The sequence below is a fragment of the Dromiciops gliroides genome, chromosome 3 (genome assembly GCF_019393635.1).
Source record: "Dromiciops gliroides isolate mDroGli1 chromosome 3, mDroGli1.pri, whole genome shotgun sequence".
Lineage (NCBI taxonomy): Eukaryota > Metazoa > Chordata > Mammalia > Microbiotheria > Microbiotheriidae > Dromiciops > Dromiciops gliroides.
In genome coordinates this window covers 620,381,468-620,407,761 of record NC_057863.1, presented here as the reverse complement: position 1 = coordinate 620,407,761, position 26,294 = coordinate 620,381,468, and the positions used below count along the sequence as shown (strand labels likewise).

General features: G+C 43.6%; 1 protein-coding gene across 3 annotated transcripts in view; it reads left to right on the top strand.

Annotated features, from left to right (window-relative positions):
- KAZN (kazrin, periplakin interacting protein) overlaps positions 1–26,294 on the top strand; it is a 1,448,845-nt gene that overhangs the window by 832,041 nt on the left and 590,510 nt on the right. For 2 of the 3 annotated variants that reach the window (XM_043992483.1, XM_043992482.1), the window contains one exon: positions 4,593–4,842. In XM_043992483.1, the coding sequence (XP_043848418.1) occupies positions 4,593–4,842 (250 nt within the window). Of the gene's footprint in view, positions 1–4,206; positions 4,224–4,592; positions 4,843–26,294 lie in introns of those variants that run through there. The other variant, XM_043992485.1, reaches the window with a different exon arrangement.

The following is a 26,294-nucleotide window of genomic DNA, read 5'->3' as shown; positions in this document are numbered from 1 at the left end:
CTCTGTAAAATGAGGGAATTGGAGAGGAAAGAGCCTCTGAGATCCTTTCAATCAATCACCAAGCATTTAATAAGTGATTACTATGTGCCAAACACTATGAAAATGGTTAGAGATACAAAGACAAAAGGAAAAACAGCTCAAGAAGCTTATAGTCTAATGACAGAGCAAGGTGTCCATATAGATATCAATAAAAGCTACAAAGTAGATGGAAGGTAACCTTAGTGGGGATGGTGCCAGAAGCTGGAGGAACTAAGAACAGCACCCTAGAAGAGGTGACATTTTGTCGTTGCTGTTGTTGTTGTTTGTCCTTTGTTCTCAAAGAGGACCATGACATCAGGAAGTGATGTCATGACTTGCAGTGAATTGGATTTAAAGTGAGGCAGGGCTATACAAAATCACCAGCCTCACTCTCTCCTCCAGAGCCATCTGGGTCCAGTGGCAAGATATAGATCAGAATGACTGGAGATGGCTCCAGATGCAGTAGGAGACCTTGGCTTTTTAAGCTAAGGTCTTTCCCAGGTCTCAGTCCTTAGGTCTTGAGGTCTTCAGTGATTAAAACTAGGTAGCACTTTAGTTGAATCTTAAAGGAAGCTGGAGATATCTAGATATACAGTCATATGAACTGAATTCTCCAGTACCAACAGAAGAGATGGATTTGATTGCTCAGCTGCTACCAATAAACTTTAAATAACTCTGGAGAAAGTGATGAGCACCACCACTGAGAGGCTGGGAAAACACTGAAACACACACACACACACACACACACACACACACACACACACACACACACACCTTGGCCAAGAGGGATTAAGAAACACTTCTATAGGAGACAGAATATAAAGTTAGGGATTTTTTTTTTCAGGGCAATGAGGGTTAAGTGACTTGCCCAAGGTCAGACGGCTAGTAAATGTCAAGTGTTTGAGGCCAGATTTGAACCCAGGTCCTCCTGGATCCAGGGCTGGTGCTTTATCCACTGTACCACTTAGCTGCCCCAAAGTTAGGGCTTTTAAGAGGCAAAGGTAAAGGAGTTCATTCCAAGCATGAGGCAGAGCCTAGGCAAAGACACAGAGGTGAGATCTGAAAAGGATCCTCCAGGATGGGATGGGCTTTCTGCTCAGGAAAAAAAAAATAGTTCAGCAAGCCATCCTAGTGATTTTCCTGATTTTTTCCAAAGCCTCGATGACTTTTTTTAGTCTCAATTGGGGAGAGAGGAGACAGAAAGTGAAGTGAAAAAAAGCCAAAGAAATATGCTTCCTCCTTCCCCTCTGCCCTGCCCCCCCACACACATACTTGTTTCTTCCTGGCAGTTTGCACTGAGGACTCTAGTTCAAGTTTGATTATGTAATTCATGGAAACAACCTGGCAATAGAGAAATATGTGTAACACCTGGTCCATTTGTTGACTATATAAACAGACTAGGACTGGTTTTTTGCCTTTCTTTGTATCCCAGCACTTAGCACAGTGCATGACACATAAGAATCTAATTATTATTATTATTATTATTATTAAAGTTATTATAGCATGTATATAGTTCTTTAAGATTTGAAAAATGTTTTATAGGTGTTAACTCATTAGGTTTGCAAAGGGCTTAATAAATACTTGTTGACTTGACATATAGATCCATTAGACAAAACTGCCTTTTTCCTTAAAGGAAAATAGAAGAGTTCTCCTAAGACATCTGAGTTGTGAAGATATTGAAAGTTCATATGTGTGTGTGTTGTGTTGTGTTATGTTATACTATACTATATTATACTATATTTTATTACATATAATTATATTGTAGTAGATATTTATTTATCTATCTATATCTATTTATATTTAATACTACTTTAGTAATTTTAGTTTCCCTGATGTCTTTAGTTCCAGAACTTCCTGGTACTGGACTGTGGTTTTTCCACCCACATATAACCATTAATTTGCACAGTTGGTTTGAAAGTATGCTAAAAAGCCAAAGGTAAAGGTTAGCGATTCAGCCTCCAGCTGGCTCAGGTGACTTTACAAAGAGTAACTCTGGTGTGACCTATTGCTACCATCAACATCTCAATTAGATGGTGCTTTAAGAGAGGTCTCCTCAAACCAGCCCTGCCTTCCTACAAATGCATATATTTCCATGGTCTTACACCCTCACTTCTTTTTTTTTTTTTTACACCTTCACTTCTAGTGAAGACATAAGCCAAAATGTAATACTTCAAGGATATCCAGGAAGCAAGTTCAGCACCTGGGGTTCAATCTAGCAAACACTGTTTGTGTGTACCTCCGGTGGGTTGGGGAACACTGTGGTAGACTCTGAAGGAGAAACAAAATGTAGTCCCTTTCTTCCTGGGGCTTTCGATCTAGGAGAGCAATCAGACATAAGTAGGTAGGATATAAAACAATTCACAAGTGTCTTGTGGCATAATGGTTGGAGAGAGGAAGACGTGGGTTCAAATTCCACTTCTGAACCTTACTGTGAATCATTTAACCTCCCTGAGACTAGATAACTAAGTTTAGCTACGAGACTAGACAGGTTATAGTCTTCATTAGGAGATTCCTGGAGTTATTTACTAAATACATTGAGAGATGCAAAAATAAAGTGCTATTTGAAATCTAATATATAGTACTATGATCCCATGAATTGGTAGAGAAGGCTCTCTGGAGTACGTTACATTTACATTTAAAGGATGGTAGGAATTTAACAGGTGAAGAAGAATATCCCAAGGGGGGAAAAAAAGGCAATGTGAGCAAAGGTACAGAGGTGGGAAAAATTACAAAGTGCAGATACTTGGGTATGATCCAGTTTGGCTAGGAGATGTAGTGTGTGGCAGAGAAGCACTATAGGAAGATAAGATGATGCTCTACTGTGCAAGACCTTGAGGAAGTTTAAAATTGCAAATTATGGGGCAGCTAGGTGGCGCAGTGGGTAGAGCACTAGGCCTGGAGTCAGGAGGACCTGAGTTCAAATCCGACCTCAGACACTTGACACTAGCGGTGTGACCTGGGCAGTCACTTAACCCCAATTGCCTCACACACACACCAAAAAAAAAAAAAAAACAAAATTAAATTAAATTAAATTAAATTGCAAATCACTAGGCAATGGGGAGCCGATGGGAATTTGTGAGCAAGGGAGTGAATGACCAGACCTATACGTAAGAAAGTTTCCTCGTCCTCAGAAAAATGGATTAGAAAAGGGAGAGAATGGAGGCCAGAAGTCGTGTTATATTTTTGTTTTTTAAAGAAGCAAAGGTCTAATTGCGGGAACAGGTCTTTTAAAGTGGTCGGAAGACATGGTTGGGTGGAAATTGGGTTTCCTTGGCCGCGGGCTGAATTTGGCTCGTTTTAATTGTTCTATTTGCAAAGTATAAGGTTTGCTATGGTAACAAGGTCTGGCATCCAGAATGCATGTGAAAATGAAGTGTGTTTGAAGGGTGAGGGGAAGGGGGCTGTCCCGGGAGTATTTTTGGATCTTAAACTCTCTTGAACAGTGGCTGGGTAAATTGAGGCCACGAGTCCTGGACTCTACCAGGACCTGGCAGCCAGGTAGGAGAATCTCAGCTGGCCATGCAAGCACCATCCTGGGAGCCAAGGACCCCTACCGAGGATCTGGCCATTTGCTATGCCCGGGCTCTCCGCCGGCTTCGGCTCCGGCTGACCCATGGTGGAACTCCCCTTCCTTACCTAGCAGAGCCTGGGAAATGTCTGTGTAGGGAGGAGTCGCCCACCCATGCTTGCATTGTCTCCGGGAAGGTGGGGTGGGAGCGGATTCCTCCCCTCGCTAGCCCTGGCTGCTCTGGCCGAGCCTCTCCCGGCCCCACAGTGCCCCCTCCTTCTTCCTGGCTCCATTTGCCCTCCCAGGTCTCTCGCCTGCTGCTCCCCTGCCCGCGCCGCCCCCACCTTCGTCCTTTAGTGCCAGTCGCCGGCTTCCCAGAGTCGAGCTCTGGCTGCTCCGCGCGCCCTAGAGCAGCAGAGGAGGCAGAGCTCCGGGACTGTGCCCCGCACTCCCTTACCCCCAGAGAGAGGACTGGGGAGGGGAGGGGACACTCGCAAGTCCCGAGGAGGGGGTGGTGCCCCGGCTTGGGGCTCCTCTGGGGTGCGGCCGGCCTCCCCCTAGCCGGGAGCCCCTGGGCCGGGCTGAGGCTGCGCCCCCCGCCCCGAGGCGGGAGTGTCCCCCAGGTGCCGAGGCCCCGAGGGCTGGGAGCGCCGGGCACCCTCCGACTCCCACACCCCTCAGAAGCTCGGGGCAAATGGTAGGCTCCATTTAAAGTGTGCTTGTCCCCGTTCTCCGAGCAGCCCTCGCCTGGGTCTGTGCTATCGCCGCCGCCGCCGCCGCCGCCGCTGCCGCCGCTCCTCCTCTTTCTCCTCCTCCTCTCTCCTCCTCCTCCTCCTCCTCCTCATCCTCCTCCTCCTCCCCCGGCTGCTGCTGCTCCAGCAGCCCCTGTCATTCCTGCGCTGGAGAGCCCGGCGGTGGCGGCCGCGGCGGCTCAGCGCGGAGGGGGAAGGGGGCAGCCAGTGGGGCAGCGAGGGAGCCAACAGGTAGAGCCGGGGCGCCCCGCACCCCGCGCCCCCCGGTGCAGCCCGGGCATCATGCTGCTCTTTGTCACTTCTCTCCTCCCCAGGCCAAAATCCTGAGCATGATGGAAGACAATAAGCAGCTGGCTCTCCGGATCGATGGGGCGATCCAGTCCGCCAGCCAGGAGGTGACTAACCTGCGAGCCGAGCTGACAGCTACCAACCGGAGACTAGCCGAGCTGAGCGGCGGCGGCGGCGGCGGCGGCAGCACTGGTGGTGGAGGCGGCGGCGGCGGCGGCGGCAGCAGCGGCAGCTGCGACTCCTCGATCATGGAGAACAACCATCACAACGCGCAAGGTAGAGATTCTCCCCCGACCCCCGGGGGGACCGAACGACCCCTCTCCCTGTCTCTGCGTGTGCGTGCCCGTTCATGCGCCCTGCAATGCCCCCCGGCTGATCTAGCGGAAGGGTCCGCCCGCGCCTCCTGGGGGAGGCTCGGCTCGAAGGGTGGGCTGGATTCAAGGCTGCCGACCCTCTCACTGCCTATTACCCACAGAATAGACTGCGAGCAGGAATCCAACCTGGCAAAAGCCAGAGAGGGTGTTCAGTGATTGTTGGATTTAGCTTCCGCCCTCCCCGTGGGCAGGGGGGCTTAGGGGGCATCCTGGGCGTCGTGTCCCTTAACCCTTGCAGCCGGTCCATCTTGGGCTCTCACCTTAGAGGGAAGAGCACAGAGCTGCGATTGGTGTCTCTGCGCCCTGGGCACTGAGGACAAGAATCGGAATTGCCTTGGGAACAGAAAGTGTGATTTGGGTGGCAAGCAAAACCCCAATCAATGGGAAAAACTTTTCATCTCTGGCTGCTCGGCTGTCTGTGCCCTTCCCTTCCCCCTTCCCCCTTCCCCCTTCCCCCGGGGAAAAGCTAGTGATGCTCCCCGCCCCCCAATTTCAGAGAGCCACTTCGTCCCCTCTTTGGCTGATATCTTGAGGCTCTGAGGTCTGGAGCCAGGTTCACGGACCGAGATGAAAGGGCCGGTTGCATCACGGTGCGGTTCCCACTTCCCTCCACCAAAACTAGGTCCGTTGTCTTCTTTCCACCTGGACTTGATACTCCCTCCATGTGAATCTAGCCCTGCCACCTCCGCAGCAGCGGCAGTCACTGGGCGACTCTGCCTGCGACAGTGGCCATGCCCTGCTCAGCAGGGAGTTTAAATTCCCCAGCCAAAACCCCCCTCTAAGCCCTTTCGGGATCGTGTCCCCAGGAGGAGATCTTCCTAGACACCTCCTCCCCCCAAAAAAAACAGAGGATGCTATCCGCCTGGTGATAAAGTATGCTCGGTCCTGGTCAGGAGAGAATGTGAAGCCTAAGCTAGAAGTGACTTCCTTACAGTTTACAGAACCCATACAGCTGGCCGTGTTGACACTGGCTCCCAAGCAACCTGGGAAACCCCCTTGCAAGGGTTAATGGTAGACGAACTCTCCCTAAAATGTATTGTTTGATCTCTGTGAAGCAAGAAAGTGTGAGTCAAGCCAGGCCATTGAGGATTTCTGCTAATCGCCCAAGTGTTTAAAATCTCGGGAGTTGCTGTCCATAAAATTAAATGTAATTGTAACCCTTAAGCCCTTGAAATCCAAAGCAAGTAAAAGATGCTGTTCATTCTCTGGTACCTTTTGAATAGCGTGCTAGGGCCAGGGGAGGGTCCTGTATAATAATCAGCCCTCAGTCAGCCCTGAAACTGACCTCTTGTTTATTTCAAACCCCTCTCTCTTCCAAGAATTTGACAGAATCCTTAGGTTCATAGGCATGGGTCCTGGTGCTTCAGTGAGTTGAATGTGAACCTGAAGATTAGCTGTGGTCCATAAAATCCTGTTCCCAAGCCTAACTAGATATCCCACTCCCCCACCCCCTCCCCAAGAGTGGTCTGGGGTTCCTGAGGACTAGCTCAGTTCTGCTGCAACTGAATGGGCATTATGTAAGGCTGATGAATGAGCTGTCTTCTAGGGTTCCGTATAAGAGCTGCAAGGTGGAAATTGGGCAAATTTCAGTAACTTATCCCTTACTAGTACCTTAGGGTATATGTGTTAAGTCATTGCTGATATGCCTGAAGATACTGTGGGTCACCCAGTCTCAGAAAGATGGATTGTAAAGTATTTCTTAGAATTTATGGGCAGAGATTTTTCGAATGTGACAGAAACTAAGAACTGACATGGTGCTAAAGATTACAAGTCAAATTAGAGAAATCTGAGCAATCTCACCCCCACCCCCAAAGTGGAAAGTTTAGCCTGCTGGTTGGTTATAAAGCAGGTTGCAATAAATGCATGTCATGATTTATGAGATTAATTTTCAATTGGGGTAACTTGATGAGGGCTAAATTCCCACTCTAGAGCAGGTCACATTGCTGCCGGGTGCAGTCAGGTGGCTCAATTTCTTGGCCTCCCCTCACCCCCACTTAGATGCATCAGCTGTAAAAGTGAAAATGCCTCTTGGCTGCCCTGATAGTCCAAAAATCCTCAAATGGGAGATACTAAAACCGGTAACCACTCCAGGTAAATGTCCTTAAGAGCCTCCTTGTTTTAACTCAATTTAGAAAGAGTTGTCAGCCCTTCTCCCTTTAAATTGATGTGAATTTGTGCCCATGTGTGGTTTTTAGAAAAGGAATGGGGTTATGTGGCAGGCAGATGTTATTTACAGGCATGGTTCTTGAATCTGATGTTTCTGCTTTATTAGAATGGAAGAGATCCTCTGTAAATGAAGCCTGGCTGTTTCTCTTTGCTAGGCTTTACCTTTTCATAGCACAAGGAGAGGTGGAACCAAGTTAGGTTCCTTTAAGAGAATTCTTTGAGTATTCTTGTTTCTTGATCACCTAAGGCTACAGTAGCTCACAGCCTCTTAATCTAGCTTGCTGTTCCAAGTTAGCCTCCTCAATTATACTCTGATGGTTTTAATTTTGAATGTGCTCATTAGGATCATTAAGCCCATGATTTAAGATAATTCCCATTTGTTGATGTTCTGTGTAGTTGTGGCTTCTCAGATTGTGACTTTAAAAGCTGAATGATATGAACATCTATAAAAATTGTTAGCATGTGCCTTTAATTAAAAAATAATGCCTAGCAGGTATTAAGAACCTATTGGAGTATTTGGCCCCTGGAAGGCATTTGGTGAATACGTGTTGATTTATCAACTGTTCTTATTTTCCTAATATTACCATGAACAGATATTGAGGGATTCACCCCACCACACACACATACACCATAACAAGGTTGCAATATGGCCATGGTAGTTGAGGGGTGAGGGTGGGAAAGAGGGGCCTTTAATTAATTAAGAATATTAACCGATTCATCATCAGTTGCTTTATCCAGCTGACAATCCAGCAGGAAGCCTTTGGGACACCTTTGGCTCCAGAACTTGGATTCTCAGGGTGGATGAATGTACTCTTGTCATTTAAACAAAATATGAACTCCGCTGGTCCCCTCCGTGAGCCTTGTGTGGTTGCTATGTAACAGAGTCTCGAAAGCGAACTGTTACAAATCGGGGGGTTAGTCACTTTTGCAGCATCTTCTCTTGGAATCTGTGTTGAAAGAGCGCATGGCAGGCAGCCCATCTTGCTGTTTTCTCTCTTCTCTCAGTGAGTTGAGTAATCCCTAATGAGGACACAGGCACCTACTGCAGAGGGCATCACCAGCGAGAGGTGTTACATTCCGCTGATCCCCCTGAACAGCAGCAGAGGGTTGGCGGGGTCATAAACACATTTGACAGGTAGACAGAAGAAGGTTCAGCGAGGACAGGGTCCAGCATTTGCACAAGTACATCTTGTTTGTAGCCAGGGAGCTGATTTGTTTAAAGGGAGGTCTCCGAGCCATTGGCCTCCTAGTAGCATCCCTACGAAAGTGTGCTTTTGATGCTTAGAGGTTTGGGAGGGCAGGGGGGTGGTTCTGGGAGCAATTTGTTTCTCTGAAAAGCTTGTGTCTGATGAATGCCTAATATTAAATTCAATAGGTTGCTTTGCTACATATATAATAGAGCAATTAAGCTGTATTATAACCAACTCAAACAGGTGTTAGCTATATATGACATAAGATGCTTATGCCCAGTAGGAGATAAGCATACTGTTTAAACTGTATAGTTTGTTGTGTATGCGAGTGTATGTATGTGTTTAAGTAAATAATTATTTTTATGCTCGGGCAAAGAGTGGAAGTGTGGCTAGCTTCATTGCTTAGCATAAAGGTTGTACAAAAATCCCAGCCTACTGAATATAGAGCCAGCCTTGGAATCAAGAAGGCCTGGGTTCAAGTGTTGCTGCTGATTTATTTTGGCCATGTGAGCATGGGGCAAACTCATTTACTCTCTTGGTGTCCCAGGCACTTTGAATTATAGCAGACTAGCTTGTCTTTGATGGTGGGTGGAGTTTTCACACTGAAGAGTTCCCTACAGGAATGAAATCACAGGTGCAGAGACTACCCATCAAAACACATTGCATATGTATGCACCTGCATGCCTCTGTATGGATTCCCTTCCCTCCGAGATTACTTGCTGTCTTCACTCGTACATAGTTGACTGCTTATTTCTCCCTTGTTAGAATATAAGCTCTTTGAGGGTAGGGGCTATGTTTTTGTTTTTCTTTGTATCTGTAGGGTTTAGCATAATGACTGACAAGTAGCAAACTCTTATAAAGTTGTTTGACTTACTAACTATATTCATGCAAAGAAATGCAAAATAGAAATATGGTCATCTTGATTCCTTAGCACAGAGAACCAAGTTTCCATTCACATTTTTGGAAATAAGACTTAAGAGGAGAGAAACAGTGTGTTTTAAGAACCCAACAGAAAGACCCAAGTTCAAGTCCTGCCCCTGACACACACTACCTGGCTGATAATAGGCAGGTCATTTAATGTCTCCTCACCCTCAGCAAGTCTCTAAGAGAATAGGTTGCAAAGGAGTTGTGTTGGTGAAAGTAGTTTCCATTCCGTTTATTCCCTATTACAGTAAAATACCAGGTCTGCCTCCATAGATAAAAGATGCATGCACAAAACCCAATACAGAGTAGAAATATGGTTCGCTTTCTTCCTTAAAGACATAAAGGACTGTTTCCTATCTAATTTGTAGATATAAAACTGAAGAGTTTCTTAGACAAGGGTAGCTCCTCCCAAATGCAGTCAGACTCCATATTCCCAACCCCTCACTGGTGGTTGCCAGTAGGCATCACTGCCCCAGGGGACCTATCACTTAAGTCATAGTAACCAATGGAGTGAATAGGTTTGTGTTGTGTTAGCTGAAACTCTAAGAAGCCAGAACTTTGTGATGTAAATTATTTTACTTGTTTTTTTCTGGGACAATGAGGGTTAAGTGACTTGCCCAGGGTCACAGCTAGTAAGTGTCAAGTGTCTGAGGTTGAATTTGAATTCAGGTCCTCCTGAATTCAGGGCTGGTGCCACCTAGCTGCCCTATACGATGCAAATTCTTGCCTTTTGGGATCCCCATCCTAATTTAATTTACCCCACTTCTTCTCATGCTTTACTTTGCTAGGAGGATTAGGGTCTTTATATTTCATTTTATTTTTTCTGGGAGGAGGTTCTCACAGTCTCTGTAAAGTGATTTTGGTTGTAATTGGTTCTAGGTGCTTCATTTTGGGAATCATCATAAGATTTTGAATGAAAAGAAACATTAAAAATCATTGAATCTAATCCACTTGTATTGTTGATGAGAGAAGTTAAGTGATTTGCTCTTGGTCCTCGCTAGCAAGTGTCTCAGGCAAGATTCAAACCCAGGTTTTCCTGACTCTTAATTTCATCATTCCATCCATTATACCACTCATAAAAAGCTGGAGTTCATTCAGAAAGAAGGCATCCAAGATGCCAAGGTGACCCAAACTTAGGCCATATAAGAATCTCCTGAAAGGCCTTGGGATGCTTAAGTTGGAGAAGAGAAGACTGAAGGGAAGGAAGAATGAAGGCAGAAACAAAATCAGTATCTTCAAGAGTTTGCTGGATTCTTCTGTGTAAGAGATACTGGGAATTCTTACTCAGCCTAGGAGATCAGAGTTATGAAGAATGAGTGAAAAATTATGGAAATCTCTCTCTCTCTCTCTCTCTCTCTCTCTCTCTCTCTCTCTCACACACACACACACACACACACACACACACACACACACACACACACACACTTAGACCTGTCCAAAATTGAAATGAGATGCTTCCAGAAAAGATGAGTTCCCATCACTGAAAGTCTTCAAATAGAAACTGTCTGTCCACTTGTCACAGATACAATAGATAAGATTCATAGAACTGGTTAAGAGATGGCTTAAATGACCCCTTAGGTTCCTTCCATTTTATCAATCAACAAGCATTTATTTCTTTTCCTTTTCCTACTCTGCTTTGAAAAACAAACATTTAAATGTTTTTCAATAAACAAAATTCTACCTTCTCTAATTCTACCACACTAAAAGAAAACTCCAAATCTTCCTAAAATATATACATGGTAAAGAAAACCAATTTCTCACATGTCCAAAAAAAATCTTTCATTTCCCTCTGTGAGGTGGGTAGCATGTTTCATTGAGTCTTATGGAATTGTGGTTAGTCACTGCATTGATGAAAGTTCTTCAATGAAGTCTTTCAAAATTGTTTGTCTTTACAATGTTGTTATTCTATTCATTGCTCACTTGGTTCTGATCACATCACTCTGCATTGGTTCATACAAGTCTTTCCAGAGTTCTCTGAAACCATCCTCTTTATGATTTCTTACAACACAATAGTATTCTATCATATTTATGTACTACAATTTGTTCAGCCATTCCCCCAATTAATTGACACTCCAGTTTCCAGTTCTTTTTCACCACAAGAAAAGAGCTGCTGTAAAGATGTGTTTTATATATGGGTCCTTTCCCTCTTTCTTTGAACTCTTTGGAGTATAGACCTAGTCCTGGTATCTCTAGGTCAAAGGGCATACACATTTTAAATTTAATAGTTCCAAATTGCTTTCCAAACTGACTGGACCAATTCATTACTCTTCCAATGGTGTATTAATATACCTGATATTTTTTTTTACCACAGCCCCCTTGTAATTTCCATTTTTGTCAACTTTTCCAATCTGATAAGTGTGAGGTGGAACCTCAGAATTGCTCTAATCCATTCCTCTAATTTGGAGCAATTTTTTGAAAAAGTATGTATATTGATAGCTTGGATTTCTTCTTCAAAAAACTGCCTGTTCTAAATGACATGGTTCTAATTTTATAAAGTTTACTCAGCTCTCTACATATCTTTGATATAAAACCCTTGTCAGAGAAATTACAGCAAACATTTAATATTGTTATTAGTAATACTACTAATGAGAGCTAGCCTTTACACAGCACTTATCATGTGCCAGAAACTGTGAAAAGCACCTTACAAATATCTCGTTTGATCTTCAAAAATCTTAGGTGCTATTATTATCCCAATTTTACAGTTGGGGAAACTCAGGCAAAGAAAAGTTAAGTGACTTGCCCAAAGTCACACAGTTTGTAAGTGTCTGAGGCCACATTGGAACTGCAGTCTTCCCAACTCCAGATCCCTTATTCACTGTGCCAACTTGCCATAGAAAAGACTTACTACGTGCTAAGCACTGTACTAAGTAAGCACTTTAATAAAATGGAAGCTCCCCAAAGGCAAGGAATTCTCACTTTTGCCAAGCACATAGTAGACAGTTAATAAATGCTAATTGGATGAGTCATTAATGCTAGCTCTGAGATTAGGATTCCCTAGTGACAAAGACAGGGCTTGATTTAGTTCAGAGCTACCTTATTTTGTTAGTTGCTCCATGGAGATCTGTAAGTCCCCCTCTATTGGCTAGGATTCTGGACTTAGAAACAGGATGAATTGGCTTTGGCTTTTTTTTTTTCAGAAACCTACTAACTCTATGACCCTGGGCAAAACTTCAACTCTCCAAGCCTCACTTTTCTCATCTGTAAAACTGAGGCAATAATAGCCCCTACCTCATAATCATCAGGAGGACCAAGTGTGATAATAAATGTAAAGGATTTTGTAGACCTCAAAGGACTTTATAAATAAATGTGAACTGTCTTAATTATAATTTAGAGCTAGAAGGGACCTGAAAGGGTATCTATTTCAATACTCCTTATTTGAGGCCCAGAGAGATCGAGCAACTTACCAAGTAGGTGATAGATATAAAAATCCAATGCGATGCCCACTGTCATATGGCATATATATATGCCATATGATGCCAGGGCAGACCCTCTAGCCCCTCCATGCTGCTGAGCCTTTCCCATTCATTTCCACTTCTGTCCTGTTGGCAGGCAGCAACACCATGCTCTGGTGAATCTCCTTAGCTATAATGTGTTACTCTCTGGCCATCGGCAAGAATGTAGCAGATGGTCTCTGCAGGTGAGACACTGCTCAGTGAGCTCTACGGACTCTCCGCATAAGGTCCAATGGGTCCAGAAGGTCAAGTAGGTGGACACAGCCATGCACCCTGCATATTTTCTCTCACTGTTGCCAGACAAAGAGATTTCCCAGGTGAATGGTCTTGGGACACATGGAATCAGCCTTTGTTCCTTAGCTCTTATGATCACTCTTCAGGGAATGGGGAGTGTCAACCATGGGCTTTGACTTCCCACCCCCTCTGCCATACATCAGGTAAGAATTGGCCTCCTTGCACCTGCTGAGATCAGAGAATGACTTTTTAAATGATCCTTTAAATGGAAATGAGTCCATACTGTTTGGGATTCATAAAAGAGGCAAGCAATACTTGATTGGGGGGATGGGATTAGGGTAGAGGACAAGCTTCAGAAATGGCTGAATGCCTTGTCACTGTAAAATGTAGATGAGAAGGGATATTTAGCAACATTTATGAAAAGGCAGCTTTACAAAAACCATGAGAAGGCCTGCCCTCTGCTCTACCACCTGGCAGTAGGTTGCAGCTGGTGACTCAAAATGGGTAAAAGTCACCACATCCCTTGACACCCTCAGAATGGCATTGGGCCAGGAGCCATCTGAAATGCCTAGACACCAAGAGAAAGCCAGTAAAAGGGATGTCCTCAGTCTACTCTTATACAAGTTGGATAAGAGCAAAATTTTCTCTTTGACTTGGGGGCAATTTCAACCTCTAAAGTTCAGTAACATTTTATTCTCCCTTGTAATCCATCACTATTGGACAAATCTCAATAAACTTTCAATAGGACTCAATGATTTATTGTTATTACTGTTATCATTAGCTCACAGATAGATGGATTTAAAGTTTGCCCAGTACTTCAACACATTATTTAATTTGATTTTCAGGTACTACCACTATTTCCATTTTACAGGGGAGGGAATTGACATTCAAAGAGGTTAAATGACTTGTCCAGGGTCACAAAGCTAGTAAGTGTCTGAAACAGGATTCACACCTAGCTTTTGCTGTTTCCAAGTCCGACACTCAAGCCACACTGTGGCCATCTAAATGGAGGCAGTCCCTCTTGAACTCTCCATAAATTTCAAGTGCTGACACTTGGACAGAGCCAAGACTTTCTTTTGGACTTCTGTACTGGTCAATGTCCTCTTAGCACTCAGGTGACTAGAGGTTATGGGGAGCCTGTTCTTGGATGGTTCAGTCAGTGGGACAATCCCTCCCATATCCACTATCCTCTGCCCCATCTGCTCCTTCCTGCCTTTTGCCAGAGCTTCTTCAGAATCAGACCTCCAGGGCAGGAGAGAGCATACTTGGCAGGGACAGAAGGAAAGGAAGAGAGTAGTTTAGGAAGTTGAGCCATCTTCCACTGAGAAGGAGCTGTCCATTCCTGGCTCTCTCCCCACCATATTGTTGCTGTGAATAATTTTCCAAAGCATAGAAGCCAAAGATTTCTACTTTGGAAGATTTCTTGTTTGTTTCTTCCTTTGTTCTCTCATTGAACAAATATTGAATACCTAAAAGCTCCAGGCCAGGGTACCAAGGTGATGCCAAGTAGAAAAAGACCTGGTTATTTGCTTTATAGAGTCACATTTATAGAGCTAGAGATGACTATAGAAGGCATTTATTAAAACTACCTCATTTTACAAGTAAGGAAACTGAAATTCAGAGAGATTATGTGATTAGTCCCCCAGCTAATAGGTCACAGAAATCAGAAAATCATGGGTTTAGACTTGGAAAAAACTTGGAAGGCATCCAAGGCAACCTCCTCAGGTCCTTTATGGTTAAGTGCTTTGTCCAAGTCACACAAGTAGTACACCTCAGAGATGGTATTTGAACTCAGGTTTGATGCCAGCATTTTTTTCCAAAGGACTTTGAAAAGAAATGAGGTCTGGAATGAGGATTCTAGGCTTACCTATTGGTGCAGTTTTTGAATGCCACTATTGGCACATTTTAAGACATCCTATAAACACATCCAATTGGGCCTGATTCCTGTCTTGAATTTCCATGGTCCTAATGACTAATGTTACTCCAAAAAGAAAAACGTCGATTGGTCAGTTGTCTTGGCCATACTTACAGATATGATTAAGAGCAAGCTGAGGAATAGAAATAACACACACCCCTTGTTAGGCACATAGCCATCTGAGCAGATGGGGGAAGGCTGGCGGACTGCTCTTCTTGGTCACACTTGAAAAGGGCAGAACTGTAAACCACCCTTAATCTCCATCAAGCATTGGGCTCTTTGTCTCAGGGTTTATGCCCCGCCCCCTTCATTCAATTCTGCTTAGATGTACAACATAAGGAATGCTTACTTACCCCTTTTGTGAAGGTGACAAAGGGAGATATTGAGGTTAGTACAAGGTGGAGGTGACATTAAGGAGCAGAAAGATCCATGCTCGGCTTCTGGCTCAGCCATTTCTCATCTGTATAATATTAAGCAAGTTTTTTCAACTTCGCTCTCTTGATCTGTAAAATGGGAAAACGGAACTATATGATTTCCATTGTTTCTTGAAGCTCAAAATTCTATATTCTAAATTCTCATGCATGTTTTCTGAGGTCTCTCCCATCCCTGACATTCTGTGTTTCCAAGACCCTCCCAGCCTTGACATTCTGTGTTCCAAGGGCCCTCCCAGTCCTGACATTCTGTGTTCTAAAGGCCCTCCCAGCTCTGACATCTTTTTCCTAATGTCCTTTCTTTATCTAATATTCCACATCCTAGAGCTCTCCCAGATCCATATTCCAAGGTCCTTTTGAGCTCTTAACATTCTATATTATGAAGTTCCCATCAGCTCAAACACTATTAGGAAGAGCCTCCATACAATGAGAGCTGCCAAAAGTGGAATTGGTTGACTTGGGAGATATTGAGCTCCCCAGCATTGGAGGTCTTCAAGTTGACATGGAGTTATGAATGCTAGAAATCCATTCACATGATGAGGTTGGCCTGGCTAGCTGCTTGGCTTCCTTCCTACTCAAATTCCATGATTCTCTACTAAAATTGGTTATTTCTCCTTCCCAATTCCCAGGTCTTACATCGGCTGTCTCTTTAGCCTTGACTAACACAAACCAACAAATGACCCATTAGAATTTTTTTACCATTTGCATCATGCTACTCTTGTGGGTACGACATATTGGCTAGCATGCAGTTGCTAGTGCCTGAAGGTTTCCAAAGCATGTTGCACATATATTTTCCCATTTAGTCCTCACAACTACCCTGGGAAGTGCTATTACTGTCACCATTTTACAGATGGGGAGACTGAGACTGAGAGGTTAAAGGACTTGCCTCAGAGTTAAATTCAGATCTTTCTGATTCCAAATCCACCACTGTATCCCCTATGTGACCTCACTACTGCTTCATCTACAAAATGGAAAGGGATTGAGCTAAATGGTCTTTGAGGTCCTTTCCAGCTTTAGATCTCTGTTCCTGTAAAGCACCTACTATGAGCTAGGCCCTGGAGGAGATTCAAAGATAAACAAGGCATGGCCCCTGCCTTTATGAATTATAAAACATTTTGATGTGCCAGGAACAGTGATAAGTGCTGAGCTTATAAATACAAGGAAATGAGACAGTCCCTGACCTCAAGGAACTTACAATCTAATAAGGGGAAACAACACAAGAACTAGAAAGACAGGCATGAGAATGCATGGTAGCACCATGTGGAAATGTAGGAGAAGTGATTGAGGTTCAGAAATTGATGTGCTCCCAGTCACCCAGCAAAGTGTCAGAGGTGAGACCCATGCCATGGATTTATGATATATCCTCCCTTGTCCAGTCATTATAACTGAGAAAAGTCCATCCTGTCAACTAGCAAATGATACAATTCTCTTTCCCAGACTAACTTGAACTCTTCTTTTTTTAATCATTCAATAGAACATACTTAACTGATTCTAATTCCAGAAGTGCAGACTTGAAAAATGGTACTATCCACTATATGATTTTTCTACTCTTTACTAATGGAGTTCTGTTCTCTTCATTTCTGCTCCACAATGAGGTATGTGTTTTAAAACAATTGGGCCTATTACTAGAGTTTGGGCATTTTTATAATATCCCCTGTGTACCATGGAACTGGCTGACCTGTGGAGTTAGGCAACTAGATGCCTCAATATGTAGATCCAGGAAGTGGAATTGGAAAGACTTAGACTTACTGTGTGACCCTGGGCTAGATACTTAACCTCTCTCAGCCTCAGTTTCCCCATATGTAAAATGGGCATAATAGAACGTATGTGATGAGGTTGTTGTTCGAATTGAGTGAGTAAACATATGGAAAATGCTTTGAAAACCTTAATGAACTCTATAAATGCTGGTCGTTAGCAGCAACAGCAGCATAATCATCAGCCATGTCATTGTTGTTGTTGTTGTTATTGCTATTATAGTACTAGACCCATGATTATATCAGCATAGGGAATTCCCAGGCAGAAACTCTTCCCACAAAACAAATCAGGGACTCCTCTGTCATTTGTCTTCTTAGAACATTGATGGGGGATCCTTGAGATTTGCCACAGGGGATTTTATAAAAATGCCCAAATTCTAATGATGGATTCAATTTTTTTAATGCATCCCTTCACTGTCAACCAGAAATGAAGAGAACAGAGCACCATTAGTCAACAGTAGAAAAATCACTCGTGCAGGGTCACACAGCCAGTATGTGTCAGAGGCAGGGCATGGTCTTCCTACCTTTGGGACCAGTTCTATATCTTTTCTGCCAGGCTGTCTCTCAGAATCAACCTCTTTCTCCTGACCTGTGATTACATAGATTCTGGTTGTCTTCATTAACATGTAGACCTGCTAAATCACATTTCTGATTTCTCTTAGGGCAGCTCATCATGTGCAACGACCCAAGTATAGAGACCCCCATATGCCACGTTTCAGCTAGGAAGTTTACAGAAAGGAGAGAGGCCAGGGCTGCCATTTTGCAATAATTTGGCTTCCCCACATTTTTGCTGGAGGGCACGTTCTCCCACTCTGATTGCTCGGTGGGTGATTTGACATTGTACACGCAGCCCTGCTGGAGAAGGGATGCACGTTTAAGTCTTAATGGAACTCCTGTGGAGAAAGGATAATGATTCAGTGGTCAGCTGCTTCACACCATAGATCGTTAGCATCCACACATACAGTTGAACCTTGTTAGAACACAGCTGGCCATTCCATAGATTGGTATATACTGGAGGTCAGATTATGTCTTTCCTCCTCCCTTAAAGACAGCAGCTAAATACAAAAGAAGTCCATTGTTGCAACATGATAAGTTTATAACCTATACTTGCCACCCAGCATCCTCTCCTCCAATCAGAGCCTTTGGTTGACTCTCGAGATTTCATGGAATCTGGTGTTTGTTCACACAGAGGAGATAGTAGCATTCTACATAGAGCTGGAAGGGACTGGGGCCATCCAATCCAAACTCCTCATTTTACAGGTAAGGAAACTGAGGCCCAGAGAGATGGTGACTTGTCTAAGGTCACACCAGTAGTAAGTGGTAGAGCTGGGATTTTTAATCATGTGTTCTGGCTCCAAGCTGAATCTTTTTTCTTCATAACATTGCCTGATTTGATCTTTGATTCTGACATCTTCAAATACAGTTCAGACACTTCAAATCCCATCTCAGATACTTATTAGCTGTGTGACCCTAGGCAAGTCACTTAACCCTGTTTGCCTCACCTCATCTCTAAAATAATCTGGAGAATAAAATGTCAAAACACTCCAGTATCTTTGCCAAGAAGACTTTAAATACCAAGTGGGTGAACAATAAAGGAATGCAGAGAAAATGTTCTAGGAAAATTTGAGCTGGTCAGTGAGATGGTCAAGCCTGTGCCTTGGAAAAATTATATTAATGGCTGTAAGGAGGATGGTTTGGAGACAGAGAGAAACTAGAGATAGGGAGGCTAATTCAGAGGCAGAGGCATTGCAATGAACCCACTATGGGGACCCAAATTAAGGTAGTAGCCATGTGAGAAGGGGCTGAATCTGAGAAATGTCATGGAGGCAGAAAGAAAAAAACTTTGAGTTTCTTAGTCTTGCTGTCTCTCTAACTACTGTCACACATCTTAAAGCTAGAAGGAGACTTGGAGAGGGCAGAGTTTGCCCCTCATCTTACAGCTGAGGAAACTGATACTTTGAGGAAATGTTTTATGGTGGAGAGGGAAGGGCTCTTTATTTAACGGGACACTGCCAGTGAGAAATTCTTATCTACAAGTATAATCACCTCCATTTTTTTCTTCTTTTTTGTAACTCAGGATTTTTGTGAATGGTGTGGGCATCTGTGGATTGCATTTGGGTCTCACCCTTTAGTGACTTGGGTACAGGGGAACTCCAGAACAGATGTCAGGACTATATGAGCATTTGTCAATGGGTTTGGGGGTTTGATATCATGAGGAATATATTTACTTTACATATTTTATATATAATATTATATTTATGTTTACACAAGCATCACTGTCCATGCAGCCTCAGTCTCTAGAAAAGAGGTTTGATAGATCTGAGCCCATACTTCCCTGAATCAGAAGGGGATATAATGGGTGTGACTTGGGACTGTGCCCCCCCCCACCCACATAGTCAGGGTAAAGAGAAGGGGGCAGAACAAGTACCAGCCCCACAAACACTGAAACTTGGGGGAGACAAATTCCGTCAAGCGGGCTAAGTTCACAACACACCTGTATCTTACCTCTTGATTCAGACTGAGCTCTGCACCTGGATCCCTAATCTGCTTATCTCAGCCTTAGGATTGTAGTACTCCCAGGAACCTCACCAAAACGAACTCGAGTTCCAATCCTATCTTGAAAGCTCACTCCCTCTGTGGCAAGTTACCTCTTTGTGTCTCAGTTTTCCTCATCTGTAAACGGATGGGGATCTCTTAATCTGGGACACCGGTTCCTAAGTTATTTTGCCTCCCCTATGTCTCAGTTTCATCATCTGTAAACAATAAGGGGTTTGGACTAGGCCTAGTAAGTCCCTTCTAATCTATGCGCAATTAACCTCATGATCTTGAGTAACTTTAACTTCTCTGACTGGCCCCAGGTATTCAGGTATTCAGAAGAGCTGAGACTTAAATCCAAGTCTTCTGTTTCCATTGAATATCAGTGTTCTTACTCCTGTGAAATCATAGGAAGCTCATTTTAATTTTCAACTTATCTACTGGTCCTTTGAACATCTAGGTTTCTTACTGCTATCCCCGGAAATCCCCTGATACACAGAATGGGATAGCCACCAGATATTCTGTTACTGGCCCAAATGTGAAACCTTGTATTCGTGCCAGCAGGAATTCCATCCATGAGTGAAAGGGAGGAGATGTGATGGGAAACTCTCAGTCTGAATCAGAGAGGACCCTTTGGCCCTCGCTTGAACTCTTTTCTTTGAAATGGCTTAGAGACTTTTAGGGAAAACTTTCCTACAAACGGACTCCCCTATTGTGCAGGCTACACAACAGATATGTCTCGGTTCTCAATTATCCCTGAATAGCATTCAAAATAGAATGGGCTGACTTGGGAGGCGGTGACATTCCTTCTCAATGGAGGTCTCTGAGGAAAGGATGGATAGTCACTCATCAGGTATGTCATAGAGGAAATCTTTTTTTTTTCTTCCAGATAGAGGTTGGGATTGACATTTCTTCCAACTCCGAGCTTTTTCTGTTCTGAAATTCAACTCCTCCTCCCTGAGAATCATCCCTGAAAGTACTGGATAAATCCAAAGCTATAGGCCATGACTCTCAAGAAGGCCTTCTTCCCTGCTTTATAAACTTCCAGGACTTGATATTGGATAGCAACACTTATAACCTGAACAATAAGAATGAGGCAGAAACCTATTCTGCTTGTGATCTGATTGGCTAACTGCCATCTCTAACTAGCCTCATCCTGTTGCACCGCCTAAAACCCCTCAAGCATGAGATCCATCCCATCATTTTCTCATTTATACCAGTCCTGGGTAATGGGCTAATCTTCTTAAGCATCACTTAGATTTATTAGAGAAGATGGCATTTGTGAAATGAAAAGCTTGCACCCTAGGACCTGATCACTGCAGACAAGCTAAGGTGGTGCTTGGCATCCAAGAATCAAAAACCTCTTTTTCTCCTAAGGTTTATGGCATTCCTTTAAAAAGTGTCTACCAGTTGGAACAATAAATAGAACCTAAAGACCAAAGTAAACAATTTCTATTTTTTTTCCTTTGCAGTCCAATCCAATAAACATTTATTAAGCACCTCCTATGTCAATCTACAAAAAATGTATTATGTTAGTACATGCCAGGCACTGTGCTAAGTACCAGGGGTACAAAAATAGTCTCTGCCTTCAAGGAGATCACATGGAAAAGGAGAAATGATTTACAAATAACGAGGTACATTCAATATACATACAGAGTAGATGGAAGGTGATCTTAGGAGTAGAAAGTCCTGGGAGGGAGGGAAGAAAGGGAGAACTAGAAAAGGACTCCTTCAGGAGATGGCATTGGGCAGAATAATGAAGAAAGTTAGGAATTCTAAGAGGTGGAAGATAAAGAGGGACAGTATTCCAGACCTGGGAGATAGCTAGTAAAGTCCCAAAGACCAGAGATGAAATGGTGTATGGGAGGAACAGCATGTAGATTTATATGACTCAAATGTTGGGTGTGTGGTAGGAAGTAAAGTGTAAGGAAGACTGGAAAGATGGGATGGGGCTAGGTTGCAAAAAGCTTTAAATACCAGAGAAAAACTGATCCTTGTCCTCAGGGAGCTTACAGTCTACAGGGGACAGGGGATGACCTTGGTTTCTTATTCAACATTATTCCAGAAGCTAAAACTCATGCCATGGAGCAGAAGTCACAAAAAGGTGGGTTTCACTTCCAAATTGAGAAGAGCTACCTCTCCTTCCTGACTGTGTAATAGATGGTCTCAAAAGGAGAAACTCTTGCCTCCTCACTAGATTTTTTCTGCCAGAGTATGGGCAACCACCTCTTGCAGATCATAGAATCAGAACTTTGAAGCTCATGGGGACCTTAACAATCCAACCCCTCATTTTACAGATGAGGAAACTGAGGCTCAGAAAAGTCAATTGACTTGCCCAGGGTTTTCCAAGCAGGAGGGGATAGAGCCTTCATTTGAATTCCATGAAAATCATAGTGTTTTTCCCATGGACCCACACTGCCTCATGGAAAACAGGCTGTGCCCTGCTTATACCTATGAAACACTTTTTCTTTGTGTTGTTCTGCAATTGTGGGGTGTCTTTGTTTTTGCTGTGTTTTCTTTGTGAGATGACAGTTTATGTTTTGAAGACTTGGAGCATTGCCTAGAGAGCCCTGGTGTTTAAAAAGATGGGTCCTGGAGGTAATGAGTAGCCTGTTCTTTCTGCTGCTTCTCATAGGAAAACCACCCTCCAATCATAAATATCCCCCATCCCCTTGCCCTCAGGGAACTTGTGATCTGGAAGCCCAAAACAGCTCTTGTGTGGTACAGTTTATGGTTTTATTTTCATGGAGGTGGATGAAGAGAACGACAGTTCAGGTGGCCAAATTAAAACACTAAATTTTCCTCGAGTTTATACACTGAACAATGTAAATAAAGGTGCAAGCTGAGAGGCTGTCCATAAATCACCAGCAGTCAAAAGGCTGACTCCCCCACTGCATTTAGGTATCACAGCCCATCACCTACACCTCCTGGCATTTCCTAGATACAAGGGGGAGTGTTTCATTTGTCATCCTGACTGTCCTCCCTTGGGTTGGCTTGTGCAATGATCTCAGTGGTGCCTTTTGCATGAAATATTAAGCCAAGAGATAAAACTGTGGCATTTCCACTCATGACACATGCTTTGAGAGAAACTGGGGGGGGGTGTTTGCCTTCATCTCAACTCTTCTCCTGATAATGTATGTATGTATGTATGTATGTATGTGCATATATATATATGTATATATATGTATATGCTTATAGGTATAACAATTAACTTCTTTGTGCCTCAGTTTCCTCATCTGTAAATTGAGGGGATTAGACTAAATGACCTCAGAGCTCTAGAACTATGAGCCTATCATTGCTACAATGAGGGGGAGTCAGATTTTGATTTTTGTCATGGTTCCTTGTAATTTTAAATCTTAGGATCCCCCATCCTTGTTGCCTCATTTGTCTTTGTTTGGGGCTTGACTTTCTGAATGGGCATACTATCATCTGTAATATGGGAGCAGGTAAGAGTGTTGCAAACCGGTCTTTAATCTTCAGCTGCTGGCCAATACCAAGCTACTCACAATGGGCCCCCTTGACTGCCTCTTGGAGGATAACACACATCTCTCTTGAGATAGCCTGGGGGAGTCCACCCTTCAAGACCAGCCTCCATATGCTACTTCCTTCAAGGAAAACTTCCCCTTAAACCACTAACCACAATGACTGTGGAAACTGAAACCCAGGATCATAGATTTAGAGACAGAAGGGGACCTTAGAGTTCATCCCACAGATAAGGAAACTAAGGCCAAGAGAGGCTAAGTGATTTGCCTAAGGCCCCCACAGAAGGCCATCCCATGAACTGATTTCTCCCTTCCTATTCTCCAGGTAATTCAGTCTGTTACTCTCATAGGTGTTTGAGTCATCCATGTATGTCTCATGTCTTCCTCATTAAATGATATTCTCCTTGAAAAATATGTTGTATCCACCTTGGAGTCTAGCACAGTGATCTGTATACTGTAGGAGCTTGATACAAGGTTGTTGCATTGAAGCATTTTATAAGATCTCTTAGCTTGTGGGTCCTGAGTTACCTTTGTATCTTTCCCAGTGCTCTGCAGAAATCACAGTATCCTATAGAGGTTTAATAAGGGAAGGAAGGAAGGAAGGAAGGAAGGAAGGAAGGAAGGAAGGAAGGAAGGAAGGAAGGAAGGAAGGAAGGAAGGAAGGAAGGAAGGAAGGAAGGAAGGAAGGGAGGGAGGGAGGGAGGGAGGAAGGAAGGGAGGGAGGGAGGGAGGGAGGAAAGAGGGAAGGAAGAAGGGGAGAAGTGAATAACTTAACAAATGAAGGAATGCTGAAATAGATTCTTTTCATCTTTGCCTTTGTATCTTCGGAAGCTAGCACTTAGTAGGCGCTTAGAATGCATGTTAGGGGCAGCTAGGTGGTACAGTGGATAAAGCACACCAGCCCTGGAGTCAGGAGGACCTGAGTTCAAATCAGACTTCAGACACTTGACACTTAGCTGTGTGACTCTGGGCAAGTCACTTAACCCTCATTGCCCCACTAGACAGACAGACGGACGGACAGACAGACAGATAGATAAGTAAATAAATATATAAATGAATGAATGAATAAATAAATGAATGGATGAATTAATTAATTAATTAATTAATTGATGAAATACATGTTAGATTGGATTGTCCTTGACTATAATATTACATCAGAGGAGCCACAAGCTTCTGAGGAGTCTCCATGGTCCCATACATTTATTTCCTTTGGGGGCTCTCTTTGAAGGGTTTAGCAAGTAGTTGGGCTCATTCCACAGCTAATTCACCTGAATTCATCATTCCTATTTATTCTGATTTATTTTCCTTTGCTCCTTAAGAACATGAACCAAAGTCACCCACAGAAGTCCTCCATAGATGAACAGACTTTTCCCTCTGGGGAATGGCAGTGATCCTCCTAATGTGAACTGTAATCGTTGCAAAGTGACTTCCTTTTGCATTCTGGTCTTTCCACAAGAGTTACATCAGGCCAGAAGAACGGGCTCATTTATTTTGTGGTGTGATCTATGGGGTCTCCCATACTGTTGATCTGAAGGGGCCTCCCTCGTGCCCACTGCTATTTATGCTCACCTTAAATATGCCTAGCCAGGATCTTATCTCTGACAGTTCATGCATCATTCTCTTTGGAAAAACGGCCTCCATTTTTACTCACCCAAAGACCCTTTGGTGATTTCTGGATTGTTTCCTTCTGTCCCTGGATGGGTAAAAATAGAGCTTGTTTCTCTAGTGAGGATGAAGTATCCTCCCTGATGCTGAAATACCTGAGCTGTCAGAGCAAAGCCAAGGAAAGACTCCAGTATGGGGATGGGGGAGATCTGGAGAGCTCAGGAGTTTCCCCATGAGCTTTGCTCTTCATGTCCTCAAGAATGGTTGTTAGAGTCTGTAAGAGAATGCTTGTGGGGGAGGTGATGATACATAAAGTGTGAGATGATGGAAAGAAGATAAAACTCCAAGTTAGGTCTAGACCATACTCTGCCACTGAGTTGAGCAAGCCCCTTCTCATTTGCTGCACCTCAGGTTCTTCAAATGTCATATGTAGGATTGAACTAAAAAATGTCTGAAGGCCCTCACAGCTCTGACATCCTGTCTTCTAAGAGTACCTTTAGCTCTGACATCCTGTGTTCTAAGGGCCCTCCCAGCTCTGACATTCTGTGCTCTAAGGGCCCTCCCAGCTTTGACATTCTGTGTTCTAAGGACCCTCCTAGCTCTGACATTCCATGGTTCCAATTCTGGAAAAAAAAAGAGTGGGGGAGAAGGACCCACCTTGAGACTTTTAGGCAGTGTTTATCTCTAAATCATCTGTGGATTAACCCTGACAGAGTCACCCAATCCATTTGGTCCCTATACACAAGCAACAATCTTAGGAAGTGAGAGGGATACAGAGCCATCAAAGAGGCTGCCCTTAGTGGAACAGGGGATGTATGTATTAGGCCCACTCTGAGTGGATGAGTAGGAGACCCTCTGCTTTGTAGTTCTATATTGTTTCTTTTTTATCTCACAAAGTGTTTTTCTTATGGTTTCTACTCTTGGATGGGGGCATCATACTCAGCACCTTTTCTAGAGATGACCATCTTTTCCTAGAAAACCCACCAGACTGTGTTCTATGACTTTTCTGTGTCTTTCTATATTCACTAGAACATAAACTCCTTGAGGGCAGGGGCTTTCTGTTTTCTTTTTCTTTTTTATTTCTTTTTCTTTTTTCTTTTTCTTTCTTTCCTTCTTTCTTTCTTTTTTTTTTTTTGGTCTATTTTCTTGGTGGCTAGCAGAGTGACTGGCATGTGATATTGTCTTAACAAATGTTTGCAGAACTGAATCATTGCATTTTTCATTTGAGTGGTGAATAATGAATGACCTAGGCTCCATTCTAATCCCTTCTGTGACTGGAACCACATCACTTTACATAGTGAGAAATGAGTGTGTGCAATGGCATGGCTGTGTGTCTGGCTAATGGTGGTGCCTTCTCATTGACATGGATGCTTCGGTAGAAGGCATGGCAAGAGGCCAAAGTTCAGGTGGGTGTTCCAGAGTGATCACTTTTAGCTCCTGGGATTAGGGATTGTAGAAGCCATCTAGTCTTAGTCCAACCTCCTCATTTTATTGATGAGGAAACCCAACCCTAAAGAAGTGAACATGGTAGCAAGTGCTAGAAGTAGGATTTGAACTCATGTCCTGTGACTCCAAGTTCAATGTTTTTTTTTTCCCCAATGCACCACACTTCTGAAAAACTGTTTCTATCCACTTATGTGGGGGAATGGTTCTTGGTCTTACATAT